General features: G+C 48.0%; 1 protein-coding gene across 1 annotated transcript in view; it reads left to right on the top strand.

The window, feature by feature from the left end:
* pi4kab (phosphatidylinositol 4-kinase, catalytic, alpha b) overlaps positions 1-19,216 on the top strand; it is a 345,324-nt gene extending 326,108 nt beyond the window's left edge. Inside the window, exons 51-55 of the mRNA XM_072473986.1 lie at positions 3,087-3,207; positions 5,388-5,547; positions 16,251-16,340; positions 16,657-16,740; positions 18,782-19,216. Coding sequence (XP_072330087.1) covers positions 3,087-3,207; positions 5,388-5,547; positions 16,251-16,340; positions 16,657-16,740; positions 18,782-18,833 — 507 coding nt within the window. The 3' untranslated portion in view covers positions 18,834-19,216. The remainder of the gene's footprint in view (positions 1-3,086; positions 3,208-5,387; positions 5,548-16,250; positions 16,341-16,656; positions 16,741-18,781) is intronic.
* The last annotated feature ends 954 nt before the right edge of the window (positions 19,217-20,170 follow it).

Below are 20,170 nucleotides of genomic sequence, written 5' to 3' on the forward strand. Positions count from 1 at the left end.
GGGGAGAGAACACCAGAGGTGATCGTCTCCCTAGACGCAGAAAAGGCCTTTGACAGAGTCGAATGGAAATATCTCATAGAGGTACTGGAGCGGTTCGGGCTTGGAACAGGATTCACCTCCTGGGTAAAGCTATACAACGCTCCCATGGCGAGCGTAAGGACCAACAATACCAACTCCTGATACTTCCAGCTGCACAGGGGCACCAGACAAGGATGCCCACTGTCCCCGCTGCTGTTCGCTCTAGCGATCGAGCCACTAGCAATTGCGCTCAGAGCGGCAAAAAGCTGGAAGGGGATCCGAAGGCGCGGCAGAGAGCACAGAGTCTCACTCTATGCAGATGACCTGCTCCTCTACATCTCGGGCCCACAAAGCAGCATGGACGGAATCATTGCGCTCCTGAAAGAGTTTGGCGCCTTCTCGGGCTACAAACTCAACATGAGCAAAAGCGAGATATTCCCGGTACACCCACAAGTAGGTGGGGCAGCCCTAACGGGACTGCCGCTTAAACAAGCCCGACTCAAATTCCGCTACCTGGGGATCCAAATAGCCCACGACTAGAAAGGGATCCACAAATGGAACCTCACCAGTCTGACGGAGGAAGTAAAAAAGGACTTACAAAGATGGAACACACTCCCACTCTCCCTTGCGGGGAGAGTACAGATGATCGAAATGAACGTGCTGCCCAGGTACCTCTTCCTATTCAGAGCCACCCTGATCTACACCCCCAAGGCCTTTTTCCAAGCAGTCGACAAACTAATCATGGCGTTCGTATGGGGGCGGGGGGAAGAATGCTCGGATCACAAAGAAGGTCAAGGGGAGGGCTAGCCCTCCCAAACCTACAATTCTATCACTGGGCGGCGACGGCCGAGCGAATAAGGCGATGGATCAAGGAGCCAGAAGCCGAGTGGGTGCGCGCGGTAGAGGCCTCCTACATGGGGACGTTCCTCCGGGCCCTCGCCATGGTGGCACTCCCATCCCCACCCAGAAAACACTCCAGCAGCCCGGTAGTGATAGCCACCCTCCAGTCCTGGAACCAACTACGGCAGCTATTTGGCATGACCAGAATGTCAGACAAAGCTCCCATCTGTAACACCCATAGGTTCATACCAACACTGACTGACGCCACCTTCAAAAGGTGGAGACAGGACGAGGGGACACTGACAGTCAGGGACCTGTACACCGGCGGCAGGGTCACAGGGGGAACGAGCTAAGGTACCTGCAGTTCAGAAACGTCCTACGAAAGGAGACAAGGAATTACCCACAACCACCACGACGGACATTACTGGAAGAGTTACTGGATGCAAGCATCCTAGATAGAGGGAACTGTAGCGACATGTACGACCGACTGGTAAAAGGGGCCAACAGCGTACTGGACGCAACAAGAAGGAAATGGGAGGAAGACCTGGGGATCGAGATAGGGTGGGGACTCTGGAGCGAAGCACTGCATAGGGGCAACGCCACCTGCGCAAGGCTCAGCCTGATGCAACTAAAAGTGGTACATAGAGCCCACTTAACAAGAACCCGGTTCTTCCCGGAGATGGAGAATAGATGTGAACGGTGCCAAGGAGGCCCGGCCAACCAAGCCCATATGTTTTTGTCTTGCCCCAGACTTGCGGGGCACTGGACAGCCTTCTTCGAGGCAATGTCCAAGGGGGTGAGGGTGGAGCCATGCCCGAAAGTGCCGGTCTTCGGGGTTTCAGACCAGCCAGATCTATTCCTGGGGAGGAGGGCCCTTGCCTTTGCCTCCCTGATCGCCCGCCGTAGAATCCTGTTTGGCTGGCGGTCAGCAGCACCACCCAAAGCTACAGACTGGCTGGCGGTCAGCAGCACCACCCAAAGCTGCAGACTGGCTGTCCGACCTCTCGGAATCTCTCCAAATGGAGAAAATTAAATTCGCCATCCGAGGGTCAGACGACGGCATCCACGGAATGTGGGAGCAATTCACCAGATTGTTCCGGGACCTGTTTGTGGCCAACAAACAAGCAGAAGAATAGCCAGGAACAAGGGGAAAGCAGCCAAAGCATGAGAGGGAGAGATAGACCGGGAGGGAAGGGGGGGGGGGCGGAAAGGCAACTCAGTCTAAGAGGAAGGAAAGGCGAACTATGGGTGGGGGGGGCGGGGGGGAGGCAGGGAAACATTAACCAACCTGACATCCACAGGAACAGAGAAAAAGGAGAATACAGGCAGAGGACGGGAGGGCCGGCTGAAGCGGCAGCGTGCACAAGAAGACAACGGCGGCGAAATCCGACCGGGAGAAGCGAGGGGCAACACCAGCACCAGACCCACTCGACGATTGCCCTCCGGAAGTGCCTCACCAGCACAAACGGATGCCTACTTACATATATATAGATATATCATATCTGTGTACATAACGGCAAAATATACTCTGTGCAAAAATCCAATAAAAAACATTTTTTTTTTAATGAATTGGAGGGAAGGAAGAGAGAGAGATTTAATTTATGGGGCCATATATATCTAATTTAATGCACATTTTGATAACTAAACACATAGAAGAAAATCCTGGTTTAGCAAAATGTTCGTAGTATTTGAAGTCGGCAGAATTAATTTATATGCCAGGTGTGGAAAATGGATGTAGCTGTATTTTGAAAGCCCCAGGGTACACTCAATGTAAGTTTACTTCTGGTGTAATTAGTTGGCCCCACTCTACTCTTTCGAAACTCTGGAGCAATGCAAGTCGATGAAAATTGACACTCGATTATAATGCTGGAGGGGGACGAACTTCGTACTGTAATTATGAGGCTTTGGAACTGCCAACATTCACCCCCTGTGCAAAAGCCGAAAATGCACATCTCTGTTTTCTTAAGAATTTCGATCTTGACACGCCAAGCTTAATAATAACAATAATAATCTTTATTATTGTCCCAAGTACCCTTACATTAACACTGCAATGAAGTTACTTTGAAAATCCCTGCTCAGTGAATATTAAGGAGAAATTATTTCATCAGACCCACAACCAAAGTAAATTTTCATAGGAAAGCTAGGCTTAGCTTTGCTAATAAACCTGTCTTTGGCATCTGTTGATTGATCACCTATTTTACAGTGAACATTTTCTGTCTTTCTTGAAGGCTCGGTATAATTTTATCCGCAGCATGGCCGCATACAGTCTCCTTCTCTTCTTGCTGCAAATCAAAGACCGGCACAACGGGAACATCATGCTGGACAGGAAAGGTCATCTCATCCACATAGGTCAGTGCATATCCTACAAGAGCTGCTCAAAATCGCTTCAGCATCAAAAGATGAGGCGCTTGATTTTTTTTTCAGTGCGCCCCTGTCAAAGCACTAAAGCCGGCTTTATTTCCATTTGCTTCCCTTGATGCTGTGGAACGTATTTCCACATCCACCACATTCCATTTCCAGTCTGCAGTCCCCTTGCATGCTCTCCCCTTTTAGGGGCTGTTTAGCACAGGGCTAAATCGCTGGCTTTGGAAGCAGACCCAGGCAGGCCAGCAGCACGGTTCAATTCCCGTACCAGCCTCCCCGAACAGGCGCCGGAATGTGGCGACTAGGGGCTTTTCACAATAACTTCATTTGAAGCCTACTTGTGACAATAAGCGATTTTCATTTCATTTCATTTCATTTAAGCCAATTTCCGCCCATTTGTCGCTGATAAAATCTAAAATTAAACGTAAAAGCAGATGCTAATTCCCTGGAGAGAATGAAACCATTGATACTCATGGTCGCAAGCCTTAACCAATGCCCTCTAGCAACTGGGGATGAAAAAGAAGCAATTAATGGAAGATCTCTGTGACTAGTCTGTGCAAAAGCACAACTCGGTTCTCTTAAGAATGTGCATCGTGTGACAAGAAGACCACAGTGATGATCAGCGAGTTTGTCACTGGTTCACCTCAGTTTATTGTTTGTTTTTGGGTTGAGATGGGGTTACATTTTAAGAACACAAGTGCAGAACGTAAGAATGGAGCGTTTTCCCTTATTCCTGCCCACAACCGGAATTGAGTTGCAGAGAAGCATGCAGTTACTGCGAAGACCTACTCCCGCAGCTGGCGCAACCACTATTTATGATGGTGGGGAACATGCTGAAAGTCCAGTGGCTGCACTCTGCCAGGCGATGATTGACAATTGCCGAATGGCTGTTTCCTAATGGGAGGGTAGAGAAGGCATCGTGTTGCATGATGATGTGTGGGTTCTTTCGGGTAGCAAAGCGACATGGTGAAACCGAGTCTGTCCCACAGTCAGTAATCTGACCATCGAGCTAAGAAGGTTCACTGTCCCAGGGCACTGGCTCATTAGTGACATTTAGAGGGCAAACCTATCACTGGGATTTTCACCATAGAGTAAAAATAAGCCTTCATTTAGAACCATAAAATTCCAACTGTGCAGAAGGAGGCCATTCAGCCCATCGAGAATGCATCGACCCTCTGAAAGAGCACCTTTACCTAGACTCACTCCCTGCCCTATTCCCATAATCCCACCTAACCTGCACATCTTTGGACTGTGGCAGGAAACAGGAGCACCCGGAGGAAACCCACGCACACGTGGCAAGAGAGCGCAAACTCCACCCAAGATCGGAATTTAACCCGGGTCCCTGGCGCTGTGAGGCAGCAGCGCTAACCACTGTGCCACCATGCCACCCAAATTTAGTGCCCATTTATATAGCATGTTTCGCTACCCAAGATGTCCAGGCACTTTAAAGCCAATCAAGTACTTTTTGAAGTATCATTGCCATTGTAATGTAGAATATGCACAGCGAGCTCCCACAAACAACCATGAGTTAATAAAGTGCTGGTGATGTTAGTTGAAGGCTAAATATTGGCCAGGATACTGTGGAGAGCTACTCTGATCTTCAATGAAATAATGGCATGCAAGCTTTTACACCCATTTGAGAGGACAGATAGCCACCTCCGTTTAATACATCATCTGACAATGTAGCTGCCCTTCAGTGCTGCACAGATGTGCAGGCCTAGACTGCGTGCTCAAGTCTACTGATTGAGGATTACAGTGTGTTACTGCTGAGCCAAGGCTGATAGTAGTCTGTAATATCACTAAGTATTTATACTGCAGTACCTATGTAAAGGATGCGAATGTAACCTGTGGCCAACATCATAATCTGGTCCGACACAAGGAAAGAACTAGCTGGACAAGCTCAGTAAAATGCAAGGTTTTAGCTGTACGCAATGCACTGTAGGGAGGAGGCCATTATGGGCTAAGAGTGTACAGCTTACATCAGATTACAGCAACTGAGCATTTGTGGATTTAACATGATTTGGAGCGTCCTTAACAGTAACCGATTTCAACATTCCTCAGACACTTCAGTAGCCAAAAAGAAATTGCCACTTGTTAACTAATGTTTGCCTTGGTGAGAAACCTGATGATTGTTGGTTTAATCAAGCCGTGCTCGTTTTTTGCAGATTTCGGTTTCATGTTTGAAAGCTCTCCTGGTGGCAATCTTGGCTGGGAGCCTGATATTAAGCTAACTGATGAGATGGTGATGATAATGGGAGGGAAGATGGAGGCCACGCCCTTCAAATGGTTCATGGAGATGTGCGTTAAGGGATACTTAGCAGTCAGGTAAGAAGCCTACACAACTTAATGTTGCCTGGTTTACCCCAGACACATGGGAACACCATCACCTGGAAGTTCCCCTCCAAGTCACGCACCTTCCTGACTTGGGAACACAGTGGCTGTTCCTTCGCTGTCACTGTGTCTAAATCCTGGAACTCCCTCCCGAACAGCATTATGGGTGTCTCTGCACCGCATGGGCTGCAGCAGTTCAAGAAGGCAGCTCACCACCACCTTCTCGGGCAATTAGGGATGGGCAATAAATGTTGGCCGAGCCAGCGAGGCCCACATTCCTTTAATTAATTTTAAAATATTCTGTAAGTAGACTTTGATTTTCGATAATCATGGTTCAATTTAAACGGTTGGCAATGTTCACAAAAGTAAAATCCCCTGCATTCTGAAGGCATTAGCAGTTCTTGTGTACAGCACTGCAGATAGGCAAGATCAGCTTGTGTTTAATACGATTGGAAGGAGGGTTGACCTTTGTTGCTGATGCAGATATCCAGACATGAGCTGCTCTGAATGTCTCTTTCTGACGATCCCAGACCAGACCCCAAAAGTGCCAAGGATACTGGACCGAAACCCCCAATATTTTAGTTTATTTTGTAAGACTGTGGCAGACCAGATCAGATTTGGCTCCTGTTAGAACCCCTGCAGACTCTGGCTGGATATCTTTTAAAAAGCTGTTTCAACTGTTTTTCTTTTTAGCTTTCTCCCCCTTGTCCTCTGCTTTAAATACTATTGCTCTTTTTTTTGAACTAGCCTACTGTGAGAGCAAAAGACTTGTGGTCTAAAAGGATAGCAATATTAGAACTCAATTCAAACTGGAAAAAAAAGTCAAAATGTCTGAATGCCTTAGCTCCACCCAGCAATGAATCATCTCCTCTGGCTAAAAACACATTAACTCCCCAGGGGCTCCCCTTAGTCAAACAACATCACATTAGCCCAGGCGGTTTTTACTCTGATCAATTTCACCTCTGGCTCCTAAAAGCTTTCAGCTCTTGCACAACTAGATTTTTTTAAAAAACGAGACCACTGCAGTCAAACCCATTAACGCCGGGCTTTTAACCTTTAAATTGCCAAATGTTTATAATCCAATTTATCTAAAAATCCCACCTTCGTCACACTCTGCAAGCTGCCAATTCAATTAGTGAGTTGATAACTAGAGAACATACAGTTGAGAATTGACACAGCCGTTCGGAGAATTATTTTTCCTGTCCCACCAGAAACATTGGCAGAAGTTGAATTCAGAGTAGCGTTTGGAAAAGAAAGTGGGTAAATATTTGAAAGATAAACAAATGTAACGGGCACAGGCAAAGGGCAGCAGAATGGATTGAGTGAACGCTGCTTTCAGTGAGAGGTTACAGTTGCAAGGGGCTGAGGAGCTTCCTTCTGTACGGTAAGATTCTGATTCTACTGACACAGACTCTACCCTGTGGTGTTGCATGATTCGCAGATTTACTGGGTGTGTATTGCACATCTCTTTTCTACATTCGGAAATGTTCCTGTTCGAACATGTGAATGCCTTGGTATATATATCTTTGAGGTTTCAAACTGAAATGTATCATCCTCCTCAGATTTCTAGGTGTTTCCCTGAAAGCACAGCATGTTTGGGCAAGGCACAGCTGAGCTGTACCGATTAGAAGCAGTTCACTGTACTGCGATTCGGCCGGTCTCTGCTGAGGAGCTGGTGAGGGTGATATCATTTACTTTTGTTGCCCCGGGCTCCTGATGGGCCAAACTGGCCCCTTGGGGTGACCACCTCACTGAATGAGGAGCAGATCCAGATCCCCATAGACCTGTGCCCAACAGATATTTTCACGATAGGGTTGAAGTAGCGATATTTCCACTTGGGGGAAGAGTCCACAACTAGGGGACATAATTAAGAGATGGTCATCGATCAATCCAAGAAGGAAATGGGAAGAAGTTTCTTTATCCGGAGTGTGTTCGGAATGTGGAATTCTCACTGCCACTGTAATAGTTGAGGTAAATAGTATTGGTGCCTCTAATGTGAAATACATGAGGGAGAATGGAATAGGATATGCAGATAAGTGTAACGCTCTCCCAGTTGGTGTTATAAATGGATGGGGAAGATCGCAGAATGGAATCCGAGCTCAAAAGACCGTACCGTTTGCTTTTTTAAATAAAATGCGTAGGAACAGAATAACAGGACCGCTAATTAGTTCTAACTGCAAGAAAATAAATTATTAAACATTAGAAAACTGGATTATGATACAATACTCCTTTACCCCCCCCTTTGTTTAACAATTGCACACACATTTTAAGATTAACACTGATTTCGAAGCACATCATCAAATACAATGGTTCATTGATACGCAAAGTCCCTTTTTAGCACACAAGATGACTGTGATTAGACGCACTCCTCTCTGACCCCATGTGAACGTCTGTGGATTTCTCCTCAAAAGACCCTCAGTTGATTCTTATACTGTGAGCCAACATGCCTCATTGAACTCCCGCTTCTGAACTCCCCTTCCACACGAGTGATTTCAAATTCCGCTTTCAAAAGGCGCACTTTCAAATCTTCTTTTAAATTATGCTTTCCCTCTGCTGCTTCCATCGAGGTTTCGGGTTTTACACCTCTCCCTGCAGGTTTCCTTTGTCTTAAAGACATTTACACAAACTCGGAGATCTAGCCACTAATTTAGCACAAATAACATATCCCAAACTGTCGTATTTTTTCTCAAATCTAAGCACTATTGAAGATATCTTTCTGGCCTCACGATCTAATGCCTTTTTAACTCTGACTTTACTGAACAGTAATCTGTTCTGGTTCCCAGTTTCCTCTGTTCCATTAATTTCAAACTTCTTGGAAACTTCTTTTCATTTCTCTAGTTTCCTTAACTAGCTGGATTTCAGATTTCTGGCATCTTGGATAATGGAGGTCGATATGTGATGGTGAGTGGTAGGTTGCAAGGGGTGCGGGTTGTACTGGTTAACGTATATGCCCCGAATTGGGATGATGCCGGATTTATGAAACACATGCTGGGTCGGATTCCGGATCTGGAGGTAGGAAGCTTGATAATGCGGGGGGACTTCAACACGGTGCTGGACCCAGCACTGGACCGTTCTCGGTCCAGGATGGGTAAGAGGCTGGCTGCGGCCAAGGTGCTCAGGGGGTTTATGGACCAGGTGGGGGAGTGGATCCATGGTGGTTTGCCAGGCCGCGGGCCAGGGAATTTTCCTTCTTTTCCCATGTCCATAGAGCCAACTCCCGGATAGACTTTTTCATTTTGAGTAGGGCGCTAATCCCGAAAGTGAAGGAAACGGAATATTCGGCCATAGCCATCTCGGACCAGGCCCCGCATTGGGTGGAGCTGGAGTTGGGGGAGGAGGACCAGCGCCCGCTGTGGCGCCTCGATGTGGGACTGTTGGCGGATGAGGGGGGGTGCGGGGGTGTATTGAAAGATACTTGGAGGCCAACGACAATGGGGAGGTACAGGTTGAGGTAGTTTGGGAGGCGTTGAAGGCGGTGGTCAGGGGAGAGCTAATCTCCATTAGGGCCCACAGGGAGAAGAGAGAGGGGAGGGAGAGGTTGGTGGGGGAGATTTTAAGGGTGGACAGGAGGTATGCAGAGGCCCCCGAGGAGGGGCTACTTAGGGAGCGATGGAACCTCCAGATGGAATTCGACCTGTTGACCACGAGGAAAGCAGAGGCACAGTGGAGGGGGGAGGGGGCGTATAAGTATGGGGAGAAGGCGAGTTGGATGCTGGCACATCAACTTCGTAAGAGGGAGGCAGCGAGGGAGATTGGTGGAGTCAAGGATAGAGGGGGGAATACGGTGCGGAGTGCGGTGAGAATAAACAAGGTATTTAGGGACTTCTATGGGGATCTGTACAGGTCTGAGCCCCCAGCGGGGGAGGAGGGGATGCGACGATTCCTGGATCAGCTGAGGTTCCCGAGGGTGGAGGAGGAGGAGGTGGCTGGTTTGGGGGCGCCGATTGGGCTGGAGGAGCTGGTTAAAGGATTGGGGAGCATGCAGGCGAGGAAGGCCCCGGGGCCGGATGGGTTCCCGGTTGAATTTTACAGGAAATACGTGGATCTGCTGGGCCCGTTGCTAGTGAGAACTTTTAATAAGGCGAGGGAGGGGGGGGACCTTGCCCTCGACAATGTCCAGGGCGCTGATTTCTTTGATCTTGAAGCGGGACAAGGATCCATTGCAATGTGGGTCGTATAGACCGATCTCGCTCCTCAATATTGACGCTAATTTGCTGGCGAAGGTGCTGGCTACGAGAATTGAGGACTGTGTCCCGGGGGTGATTCATGAGGACCAGACGGGATTTGTGAAGGGTAGGCAGCTAAATACAAATGTGAGGAGGCACCTCAATGTGATTATGATGCCCTCGGTGGAGGGGGAAGCGGAGGTAGTGGCAGCCATGGACGCGGAGAAGGCCTTTGATCGGGTGGAGTGGGAGTATCTTTGGGAAGTGTTACGGAGGTTTGGGTTCGGGGAGAGGTTCATCAGTTGGGTCAGGCTGCTATCTTAAGCTCCGGTGGCGAGTGTGGCTACGAACCGGCGGAGGTCGGAGTGCTTTCGGCTGTACCGGGGGACGAGGCAGGGGTGCCCCCAATCCCCCTTGTTGTTTGCACTGGCAATTGAGCCGCTGGCCATAGCACTGAGGGAATCTAGGAAATGGAGAGGATTGGTCCGGTGGGGAGAGGAACACCGGGTGTTGTTGTATGCCGATGACCTGTTGTATGTTGCAGATCCAGTGGAGGGGATGGCGGAGGTCATGCGGATCCTTAGGGAGTTTGGGGAATTTTCGGGGTATAAACTCAACGTAGGGAAGAGTGAGCTCTCTGTGGTGCATTCAGGGGACCAGGGAAGGGGGATAGATGAACTACCGCTGAAGAGGGCGGAAAGGAGCTTTCGGTACCTAGGGATCCAAGTAGCTAGGAGCTGGGGGGCCCTGCACAAGCTCAATTTGACACGGTAGGTGGAGCAGATGGAGGAGGATTTTAAAAGATGGATATGCTGCCACTCTCTCTAGCGGGTAGGGTGCAGTCAGTCAAAATGACGGTCCTCCCGAGGTTCCTCTTTGTGTTCCAGCGCCGTCCCGTTTTGATCCCCAAGGCCTTTTTCAGACGGGTAAGCAGGAGCATCATGGGATTTTTGTGGGCGAATAAGACTCCGAGGGTGAAGAGAGTGTTTCTGGAGCCAGGGGGGTGCTGACGCTGCCGAATTTGTGCGACTATTATTGGGCTGCCAATGTGGCGATGATCCGTAAGTAGGTAATGGAGGGAGAGGGGGCGGCGTGAAAGAGGCTAGAGGTGGCGTCCTGTGTGGGCACGAGCCTGAGGGCGCTGGTTATGGCTCCGCTGCCGCTCTCGCCGACAAGGTACACCACGAGTCCGGTGGTGGCGGCGACGCTAAAGATCTGGGGCAGTGGAGGCGACACAGGGGCGAGTTGGGAGCCTCGGTTTGGTCACCGATTTGGGAGAATCATCTGTTCATCCCGGGAAGGATGGATGGGGAGTTTCGGAGCTGGCATCGGGCAGGGATTAGAAGAATGTGGGACCTGTTCATCGATGGGACGTTTGCGAGCCTAGGGTCGCTGGAGGAGAAGTTTGGGCTACCCCCGGGAAACGCTTTCAGGTACATGCAAGTGAGGGCGTTTGTGAGGCGGCAGGTGAGGGAATTCCCGCTGCTTCCGGCACGTGGGATTCAGGACAGGGTGATTTCGGGTGTATGTGTTGGAGAAGGCAAGTTTTCGGCGATTTACCAGGAGCTGAAGGAAGAGGAGGAGGCCTCGTTGGAGGAGTTAAAGGGCAAGTGGGAGGAGGAGCTTGGGGAGAAGATAGATGAGGGTCTGTGGGCTGATGCCCTGAGTAGGGTTAATTCTTCCTCCTCTTGCGTCAGGCTCAGCCTAATACAGTTCAAAGTTACTCACAGCGCGCATATGACACGGGCGAGGTTGAGTAGGTTCTTTGGGGTGGAGGACAGATGTGGGAGGTGCTCGGGGAGCCCAGCAAATCACGTCCATATGTTCTGGTCGTGCCCGGCGCTGGATGGGTTTTGATGGGGTTTTGCGAGGACTATGTCCAAGGTGGTGAACGCCCGGGTCAAGCCGAGCTGGGGATTGACATTATTTGGGGCATTGGACGAGCCGGGAGTGCAGGAGGCGAAAAAGGCCAGTATTCTGGCCTTTGCGTCCCTGGTAGCCCGGCGGAGGATTTTACTACTATGGAAAGGTGCGAAGCCCCCTAGTGTGGAAGCTTGGATCAATGACATGGCAGGGTTCATTAAGCTGGAGAGGATAAAGTTTGCCTTGCGGAGGTCTGTGCAAGGGTTCTCCAGGCAGTGGCAACCGTTCCTAGACTATCTCACGGAGCGTTAGGAGGAGGTCAGCAGCAGCCCGGGGGAGGGGGGGCCTTCTTTTGGGGTGGCGTTTGGGTGAAGGTGTTTTTTTCCCCCTATTTTGTGCTTTAAAATGTTATATGGGGGTTATTGTATATGGGGGAAATCCAATGTAGAATTTCTGATTGTTGTGTTTTTGCTTCTTTTTTCTTGTTTGGGGGGCGGGGGGGGGGGGGGTAGTTGAAAATTTGAATAAACACAGTATGTAGATTGTCCGACCGGAGGAGGGGCAATATTGGATTTAGTACTTGGTAATGAACCAGGGCAACTGATAGATTTGTTAGTGGGGGAGCATTTTGGAGATAGTGACCACAATTCTGTGACTTTCACTTTAGTAATGGAGAGGGATAGGTGCGTGCAACAGGGCAAGGTTTACAATTGGGGGAAGGGTAAATACGATGTTGTCAGACAAGAATTGAAGTGCATAAATTGGGAACATAGGCTGGCAGGGAAGGACACAAGTGAAATGTGGAACTTGTTCAAGGAACAGGTACTACGTGTCCTTGATATGTATGTCCCTGTCAGGCAGGGAAGAGATGGTCGAGTGAGGGAACCATGGTTGACAAGAGAGGTTGAATGTCTTGTTAAGAGGAAAAAGGAGACTTATGTAAGGCTGAGGAAACAAGGTTCAGACAGGGCATTGGAGGGATACAAGATAGCCAGGAGGGAACTGAAGAAAGGGATTAGGAGAGCTAAGAGAGGGCATGAACAATCGTTGGCGGGTAGGATCAAGGATAACCCCAAGGCCTTTTACACATATGTGAGAAATATGAGAATGACTAGAGCGAGGGTAGGTCCGATCAAGGACAGTAGCGGGAGATTGTGTATTGAGTCTGAAGAGATAGGAGAGGTCTTGAACGACTGCTTTTCTTCTGTGTTTACAAATGAGAGGGGCCATATTGTTGGAGAGGACAGTGTGAAACAGATTGGTAAGCTCGAGGAAATACTTGTTAGGAAGGAAGATGTGTTGGGCATTTTGAAAAACTTGAGGATAGACAAGTCCCCCGGGCCTGACGGGATATATCCAAGGATTCTATGGGAAGCAAGAGATGAAGTTGCAGAGCCGTTGGCAATGATCTTTTCGTCCTCACTGTCAACAGGGGTGGTACCAGGGGATTGGAGAATGGCGAATGTCGTGCCCCTGTTCAAAAAAGGGACGAGGGATAACCCTGGGAATTACAGGCCAGTTAGTCTTACTTCGGTGGTAGGCAAAGTAATGGAAAGGGTACTGAAGGATAGGATTTCTGAGCATCTGGAAAGACACTGCTTGATTAGGGATAGTCAGCACGGATTTGTGAGGGGTAGGTCTTGCCTTACAAGTCTTATTGAATTCTTTGAGGAGGTGACCAAGCACGTGGATGAAGATAAAGCAGTGGATGTAGCGTACATGTATTTTAGTAAGGCATTTGATAAGGTTCCCCATGGTAGGCTTATGCAGAAAGTAAGGAGGCATGGGATAGTGGGAAATTTGGCCAGTTGGATGACGAACTGGCTAACCGATAGAAGTCAGAGAGTGGTGGTGGATGGCAAATATTCAGCCTGGATCCCTGTTACCAGTGGTGCACCGCAGGGATCAGTTCTGGGTCCTCTGCTGTTTGTGATTTTCATTAATGACTTGGATGAGGGAGTTGAAGGGTGGGTCAGTAAATTTGCAGACGATACGAAGATTGCTGGAGTTGTGGATAGTAAGGAGGGCTGTTGTCGGCTGCAAAGCGACATAGATAGGATGCAGAGCTGGGCTGAGAAGTGGCAGATGGAGTTTAACCCTGAAAAGTGTGAGGTTGTCCATTTTGGAAGGACAAATATGAATGCGGAATACAGGGTTAATGGTAGAGCTCTTGGCAATGTGGAGGAGCAGAGAGATCTTGGGGTCTATGTTCATACATCTTTGAAAGTTGCCACTCAAGTGGATAGAGCTGTTCATTAACAGAGGGATTGAATTTAAGAGCCGTGAGGTGATGATGCAGCTGTACAAAACTTTGGTAAGGCCACATTTGGAGTACTGTGTACAGTTCTGGTCACCTCATTTTAGGAAGGATGTGGAAGCTTTGGAAACGGTGCAAAGAAGATTTACTAGGATGTTGCCTGGAATGGAGAGTAGGTCTTACGAGGAAAGGTTGAGGGTGCTAGGCCTTTTCTCATTAGAACGGAGAAGGATGAGGGGCGACTTGATAGAGGTTTATAAGATGATCAGGGGAATAGATAGAGTAGACAGTCAGAGACTTTTTCCCCGGGTGGAACAAACCATTACAAGGGGACATAAATTTAAGGTGAAAGGTGGAAGATATAGGAGGGATACCCAGAGAGTAGTGGGGGCATGGAATGCACTGCCTGTGGAAGTAGTTGAGTCGGAAACATTAGGGATCTTCAAGCAGCTATTGGATAGGTACATGGATTACGATAAAATGATATAGTGTAGATTTATTTGTTCTTAAGGGCAGCACGCTAGCATTGTGGATAGCACAATTGCTTCACAGCTCCAGGGTCCCAGGTTCGATTCCCGGCTGGGTCACTGTCTGTGCGGAGTCTGCACGTCCTCCCCGTGTCTGCGTGGGTTTCCTCCGGGTGCTCCGGTTTCCTCCCACAGTCCAAAGATGTGCGGGTTAGGTGAATTGGCCAATGATAAATTACCCTTAATGTCCAAATTTGCCCTTGGTGTTGGGTGGAGGTGTTGAGTTTGGGTAGGGTGCTCTTTCCAAGAGCCGGTGCAGACTCAAAGGGCCGAATGGCCTCCTTCTGCACTGTAAATTCAATGATAATCTATGATTAATCCCGGACAAAGGTTCGGCACAACATCATGGGCCGAAGGGCGTGTTCTGTGCTGTATTTTCTATGTTCTATATATATATTTGTTTTAAGATTTCCGGCATCTGTTTTCTTGACCATTGCTCCACAGTATGGCTTTTCTTCTGGCAAGGCTGAGAGAGCATGTTCTTTAGCCTTCTAAAACCAACTGCTTCTCGCAGAGCTGTGAGAGCTGCCTTCTCTCTTACTGCCTATCTCCAACTGCAATCAAATTAGCTAAACCGAAACATAAAAGCCTCTTTACCTTACAGGGCCCCAGTTGCCACACAAGAACTGCTTGTTCATTTGCTCTTCACGCCATAGGCTTCTCTAAGCATAACAGAATCACAGTTAGAATTGCAACCAAGCCCCCACACATACAAACACCGTTGCCCAGTATGAAGGTTTTACCCTTGCAGGCGCAGGAACACTAAATTGCATCTACTTAAAACAATGCCTGATTTCTAATGTTTGCACTGAAAATATAAATCCCTGAAAACTACTTTTGTTAGATGAAGTAAGATGGGAGGAGGCTCATTCAAATATAAAGAATAGGAACAAGATTAGGTCATCTGGCCCCGACACCCTGTCCGCTATTCAGTTAACTCCACATTCCTGCCTGCCCCCATAACCCTCAACTGCTTTGTCAATCAAAAATGTAACTTAATTTTGAATATTGAATTTACGGTGCAGAAGGAGGCCATTCGGCCCATCGAGTCTGTGCCAACCCCTGGAAAGAGCACCCCGTTTAAGCCCACACCTCCACCCTATCCCGTAACCCAGTAACCCCACCTTATCCTTTTGGACACTAAGGGCAATTTATCATGGCCAATCCACCGAACCTGCACATCTTTGGACTGTGGGAGGAAACCGGAGCACCCGGAGGAAACCCACGCGCACACTGGGAGAACGTGCAAACTCCGCACAGACAGTGACCCAGCAGGGAATCGAACCTGGGACCCTGGAGCTGTGAAGCAACTGTGCTAACCACTGTGCTACCGTGCCACCCTGGATATATTGGACGTTCCAGCCTCCACGGATCTCTGTGGAAGAAAATTCCAAACACACTGACCCTCTGAGAGATGAAATTCCTCCTCGCCTCCATCCTAAATGGGAAACCCCTTATTTTGAAGCTGTGCTCTCCCTGAGTTCTAGATGTCCCCACAAGCGAAACATCTTCTCAACGTCAACCTGTCAAGTCCCCTCAAAATCTTATGTTGCAATGAGATTGCGTCTCCTTCTTCTAAACTCCAATGAGTATGGTTGTGTACACCAGGGATCAGTTGGGCTGAATGCTCTGTGCTGATAATTCGGTTACATATTTAAGACGCCAACTCACTTCAGAAAAGGAGAGAACGTTGGTCAATGACCTATGGAAGAATTAACCTGTATCAGTCCCAGTTAATGCTGAAATCTATTTAATTTAGGAAACCAATTTAATTAGGGAGAAGGCCTGTGAAGCACGACTGTGTTCCCACTTGGTTTATTTTGTTGATGCTGTATGTGTGAACCACTTGGATCTCTGCTGACTGCTAATATTCTCACTCTTAAGGCCTTACATGGATGCAGTGGTATCACTTGTCACACTCATGCTGGACACTGGACTTCCTTGTTTCCGAGGACAGACTATCAAGCTTCTGAAGTAAGAACAATAGCTCTTGGTTGTGCGTGTTTGATATGGTTAAACCTTTTAAAAGTTATCAGCTTTTGGAACTTGAGTATCTTAGAAATTCTCTTACATTTAATTTTAATCGAACATTAATCCTATTTTATGACGGTTACTGAGAGGACACAGTCCATTTCAATTTGTGTATCCGTCTACTGCTCGGTCGATGTGCGTGCGCTATTTTTTAAACTGCGCATTTAACACCTTGTCAGAGTTTGAGATGGCAGCAGCTCAGATGGCCAGAATGAATGTCTTGAGATTTTAATTTGCGCTTTTCCTCCTCTGGTTTCAGGCAAAGATTCAACCCGAATGTTAGCGAGAGAGAGGCAGCAAACTTCATCATGAAAGTCATTCAGAACTGCTTCCTGAGCAACAGGTTAGAAAGATGATTTCCATGTTTCCGTTCTCAAGATTCTCTTTTCCCTTGTGCAGATTGAGTGTGGGCCAAGTTCGCTTGTCCTCCCCCGACCTCCACAATTTTTGTGAGAGAAGCACGGGGCTCCACACCTTCACAATTAGTCATGGATTATGCCATATCCTTCCTCCAGGATAAGAGAGGGTGAAAAACATCACCTCTAGTTGCACGGGGAGCTCCGGTTTCTTCCCACAGTCCAAAGATGTGCAGGTTAGTTGGATTGGCCACGTTAAATTGCCCCTTAGTGCCCAAAATGGTTAGGTGGGATTACTGGGTTACGGGGATACAGTGAAGTTGTGGGCTTAAGTAGGGTGCTCTTTCCAAGGGCCGAATAAAAAGCAAGAGGGTGGCCAGGGAAAGGGTTGCCCACTGAAGGACAGGGGAGGGAATCTATGTGTGGAGCCAGAGGAAATGGGCGAGGTACTAAATTAATACATTGCATCAGTATTCACAAAGAGAAGGAATTGGTGGATGTTGATTCTGGAGACGGGTGTGTAGATAGCCTGGGTCACATTGAGATCCAAAAAGAAGAGGTGTTGGGTTGTCTTGAAAAATATTACGGTAGATAAGTCCCCAGGACCTGATGGGATCTACCCCAGAATACTGAAGGCAAGAGAGGAAATTGCTGAAGCCTTGACAGAAATCTTTGGATCCTCACTGTCTTCAGGTGATGTCCCGGAGGGCTGGAGAATAGCCAATATTGTTCCTTTGTTCAAGAAGGGTAGCAAGGATAAATCAAGGAACTACATACGTCAGTTGTAGGGAAATTACTGGAGAGAATTCTTCGAGACAGGATCTACTCCCATTTGGAAGCAAATGGACGTATTAGTGAGGGGCAGCACGGTTTTGTGAAGGGGAGGGCGTGTCTCACTAACTTGATAGAGTTTTTCAAGGAGGTCACAAAGATGATTTATGCAGGTAGGGCAGTGGATGTTGTCTATATGGACTTCAGTGAGGCCTTTGACAAGGTCCCTCATGGCAGACTGGTACAAAAGGTGAAGTCACACGGGACCAGAGGTGAGCTGGCAAGATGGATGCAGAACTGGCTAGGTCATAGAAGGCAGAGAGTAGCAATGGAAGGGTGCTTTTCTGATTGGAGGGCTGTGGCTAGTGGTGTTCCGCAGGGATAAGTGCTGGGACCTTTGCTGTTCGTAGTATATATAAATGATTTGGAGGAAATTTTAACTGGTCTGATTAAGTTTGCGGACGACACAAAGGTTGGTGGAATTGCGGATAGCGATGAGGACTGTCAGAGGATACAGCAGGATTTAGATCGTTTGGAGACTTGGGTGGAGAGAGGGCAGATGGAGTTTAGTCCGGACAAATGTGAGGTAATGCCATTTTGGAAGGTCTAATACAGGTAGGGAATATACAGTGAATGGTAGAACCCTCAGGAGTATGGAGGACATTAGGAGAGGTTGAATAAACTCGGTTTGTTCTCACTGGAATGACGGAGGTTGAAGGGCGACCTGATAGAAGTCAACAAAATTATGAGGAGCATAGACAAGAGTGGATAGTCAGAGACTTTTTCCCAGCGTAGAGGGGTGAATTACTCGGGGGCATAGGTTTATGGTGTGAGGGGCAAGGTTTAGAGGAGATGTACGAGGCAAGTGTTTTTACACAGATGGTAGTGGGTGCCTGGAACTCGCTGCCGGAGGAGGTGGTGGAAGCAGGGACGATAGTGACATATAAGGGGCATCTTGACAAATACATGAATAGGATGGGAATAGAGGGATACAGACCCCGGAAGTGGAGAAGAATATTAGTTTAGACAGGCAGCATGGTCGGCGCAGGCTTGGAGGGCCGAAGGGCCAGTTCCTGTGCTGTACTTTTCTTTGTTCTTTGAATGGCCTCATTCTGCACTGTAAATTCTATGAGATAGGAATATTTAGCGTCCTGGGAGGAGGCACGAGGATAAAGGAAAATGGTGCAAGTGATCTCTAGCGATGGTAAAATGTGCATTGACTGAAATGTTATCAAACCTGTCTCCTTTACCTTTCAGGAGTAAGACGTATGACATGATTCAGTACTACCAGAACCAGATCCCGTACTGATGATGAGTTTGAACCTCCCCCGTCGCTTCCAGGAGACCAGAAAGTGTGTCCATGCTGGTATCACTACTGTATCATTCTTGCACTTTTTAGCCTCAGTTTGTGTTACCCGTCTTTAACGGCTGTACCTTAAACTGTACTTTTGGGACCTCACAACAATCACTTGTTACAAAAAGGATATTCAATCACTCTTGCGATTATAGAACATAGAATATGTGTCAAATCATAGTTGAAGCATTAATTGCACTATTTGTGTTTTGTCTGATGTTGGGATGATGAAATTGAAATATTAAAGTTGTACGTGGAGATATTATTTTTCTGTAGTGTATGTAAATCTGCTATACATATATGTTTATTCTATAATGTGAATAAAGTAGTTGAATTGGTGTGGTGGTTGCATGCTGTCTTCAGTGTATGGCTCTTTTCTGAAGTAAAAGAATGGTGTTAGAAACAGTTTAACATTCCAGCAGTTGGTCAAAGGCCAGAGGGGAGATGAGAAGCATTTTATTTACTCAGCGAATTATGCTCTGGAATACGCTGCCTAAAACAAATCGATTGTAATCTTCAAAGGGGGATCGCTGAGCAGGAAAATCCTGCAGGGCTACGGGGAACGAGTAGGGGAATGGGGCGAACTGGAAGGTGCTTTCAAAGAGAAAATGGCCACTACGAATTTTCTAGCACTGTTGTATACCCAGTGCCGGGGCAGCACGGTGGCGCAGTGGTTAGCACTACTGCCTCACGGCGCCGAGGACCCGGGTTCGATCCCGGCTCTAGGGGTCACTGTCCGTGTGGAGTTTGCACATTCTCCCCGTGTCTGCATGGGTCTCACCCCCACAATCCAAAGATGTGCAGGTTAGGTGGACTGGCCGCGCTAAATTGTCCCTTAATTGGAAAATAAATTGGGTACACAAAATGTTTTTTTTTTAACGTATACCCAATGCAAAGATGGGAAACTGACAATATTTTGTTTTGCCAAGCATGCCTATGTTGTTTAGCTGAAAATAACCATTTTAGTGTCGGGGTTGGGGTGGGGGAGGCAGCTCACCCAATGGACAGGGTGTATGTAATCTGCGGGTGCTGCTCCTGTGGACCCTGGAGGTTCCATATTTAAAACTGACCAGATATCTGAAAAAGGGTCAAACAGCTACGCATCTGATAGTTCAGGCAACCTATTCACAGTGAAAGGCAAAACCTTGTAGAAGCTGGCAATCTGAAACATGAACGGAAAATGCTGGAAAAGTGGCAGCACGGTGGCGCATTGGGTTAGCCCTGCAGCCTCACGGCGCCGAGGTCCCAGGTTCGATCCCGGCTCTGGGTCACTGTCCGTGTGGAGTTTTCAC

This window comes from Scyliorhinus torazame, chromosome 1 (genome assembly GCF_047496885.1).
Source record: "Scyliorhinus torazame isolate Kashiwa2021f chromosome 1, sScyTor2.1, whole genome shotgun sequence".
NCBI classification, from domain to species: domain Eukaryota; kingdom Metazoa; phylum Chordata; class Chondrichthyes; order Carcharhiniformes; family Scyliorhinidae; genus Scyliorhinus; species Scyliorhinus torazame.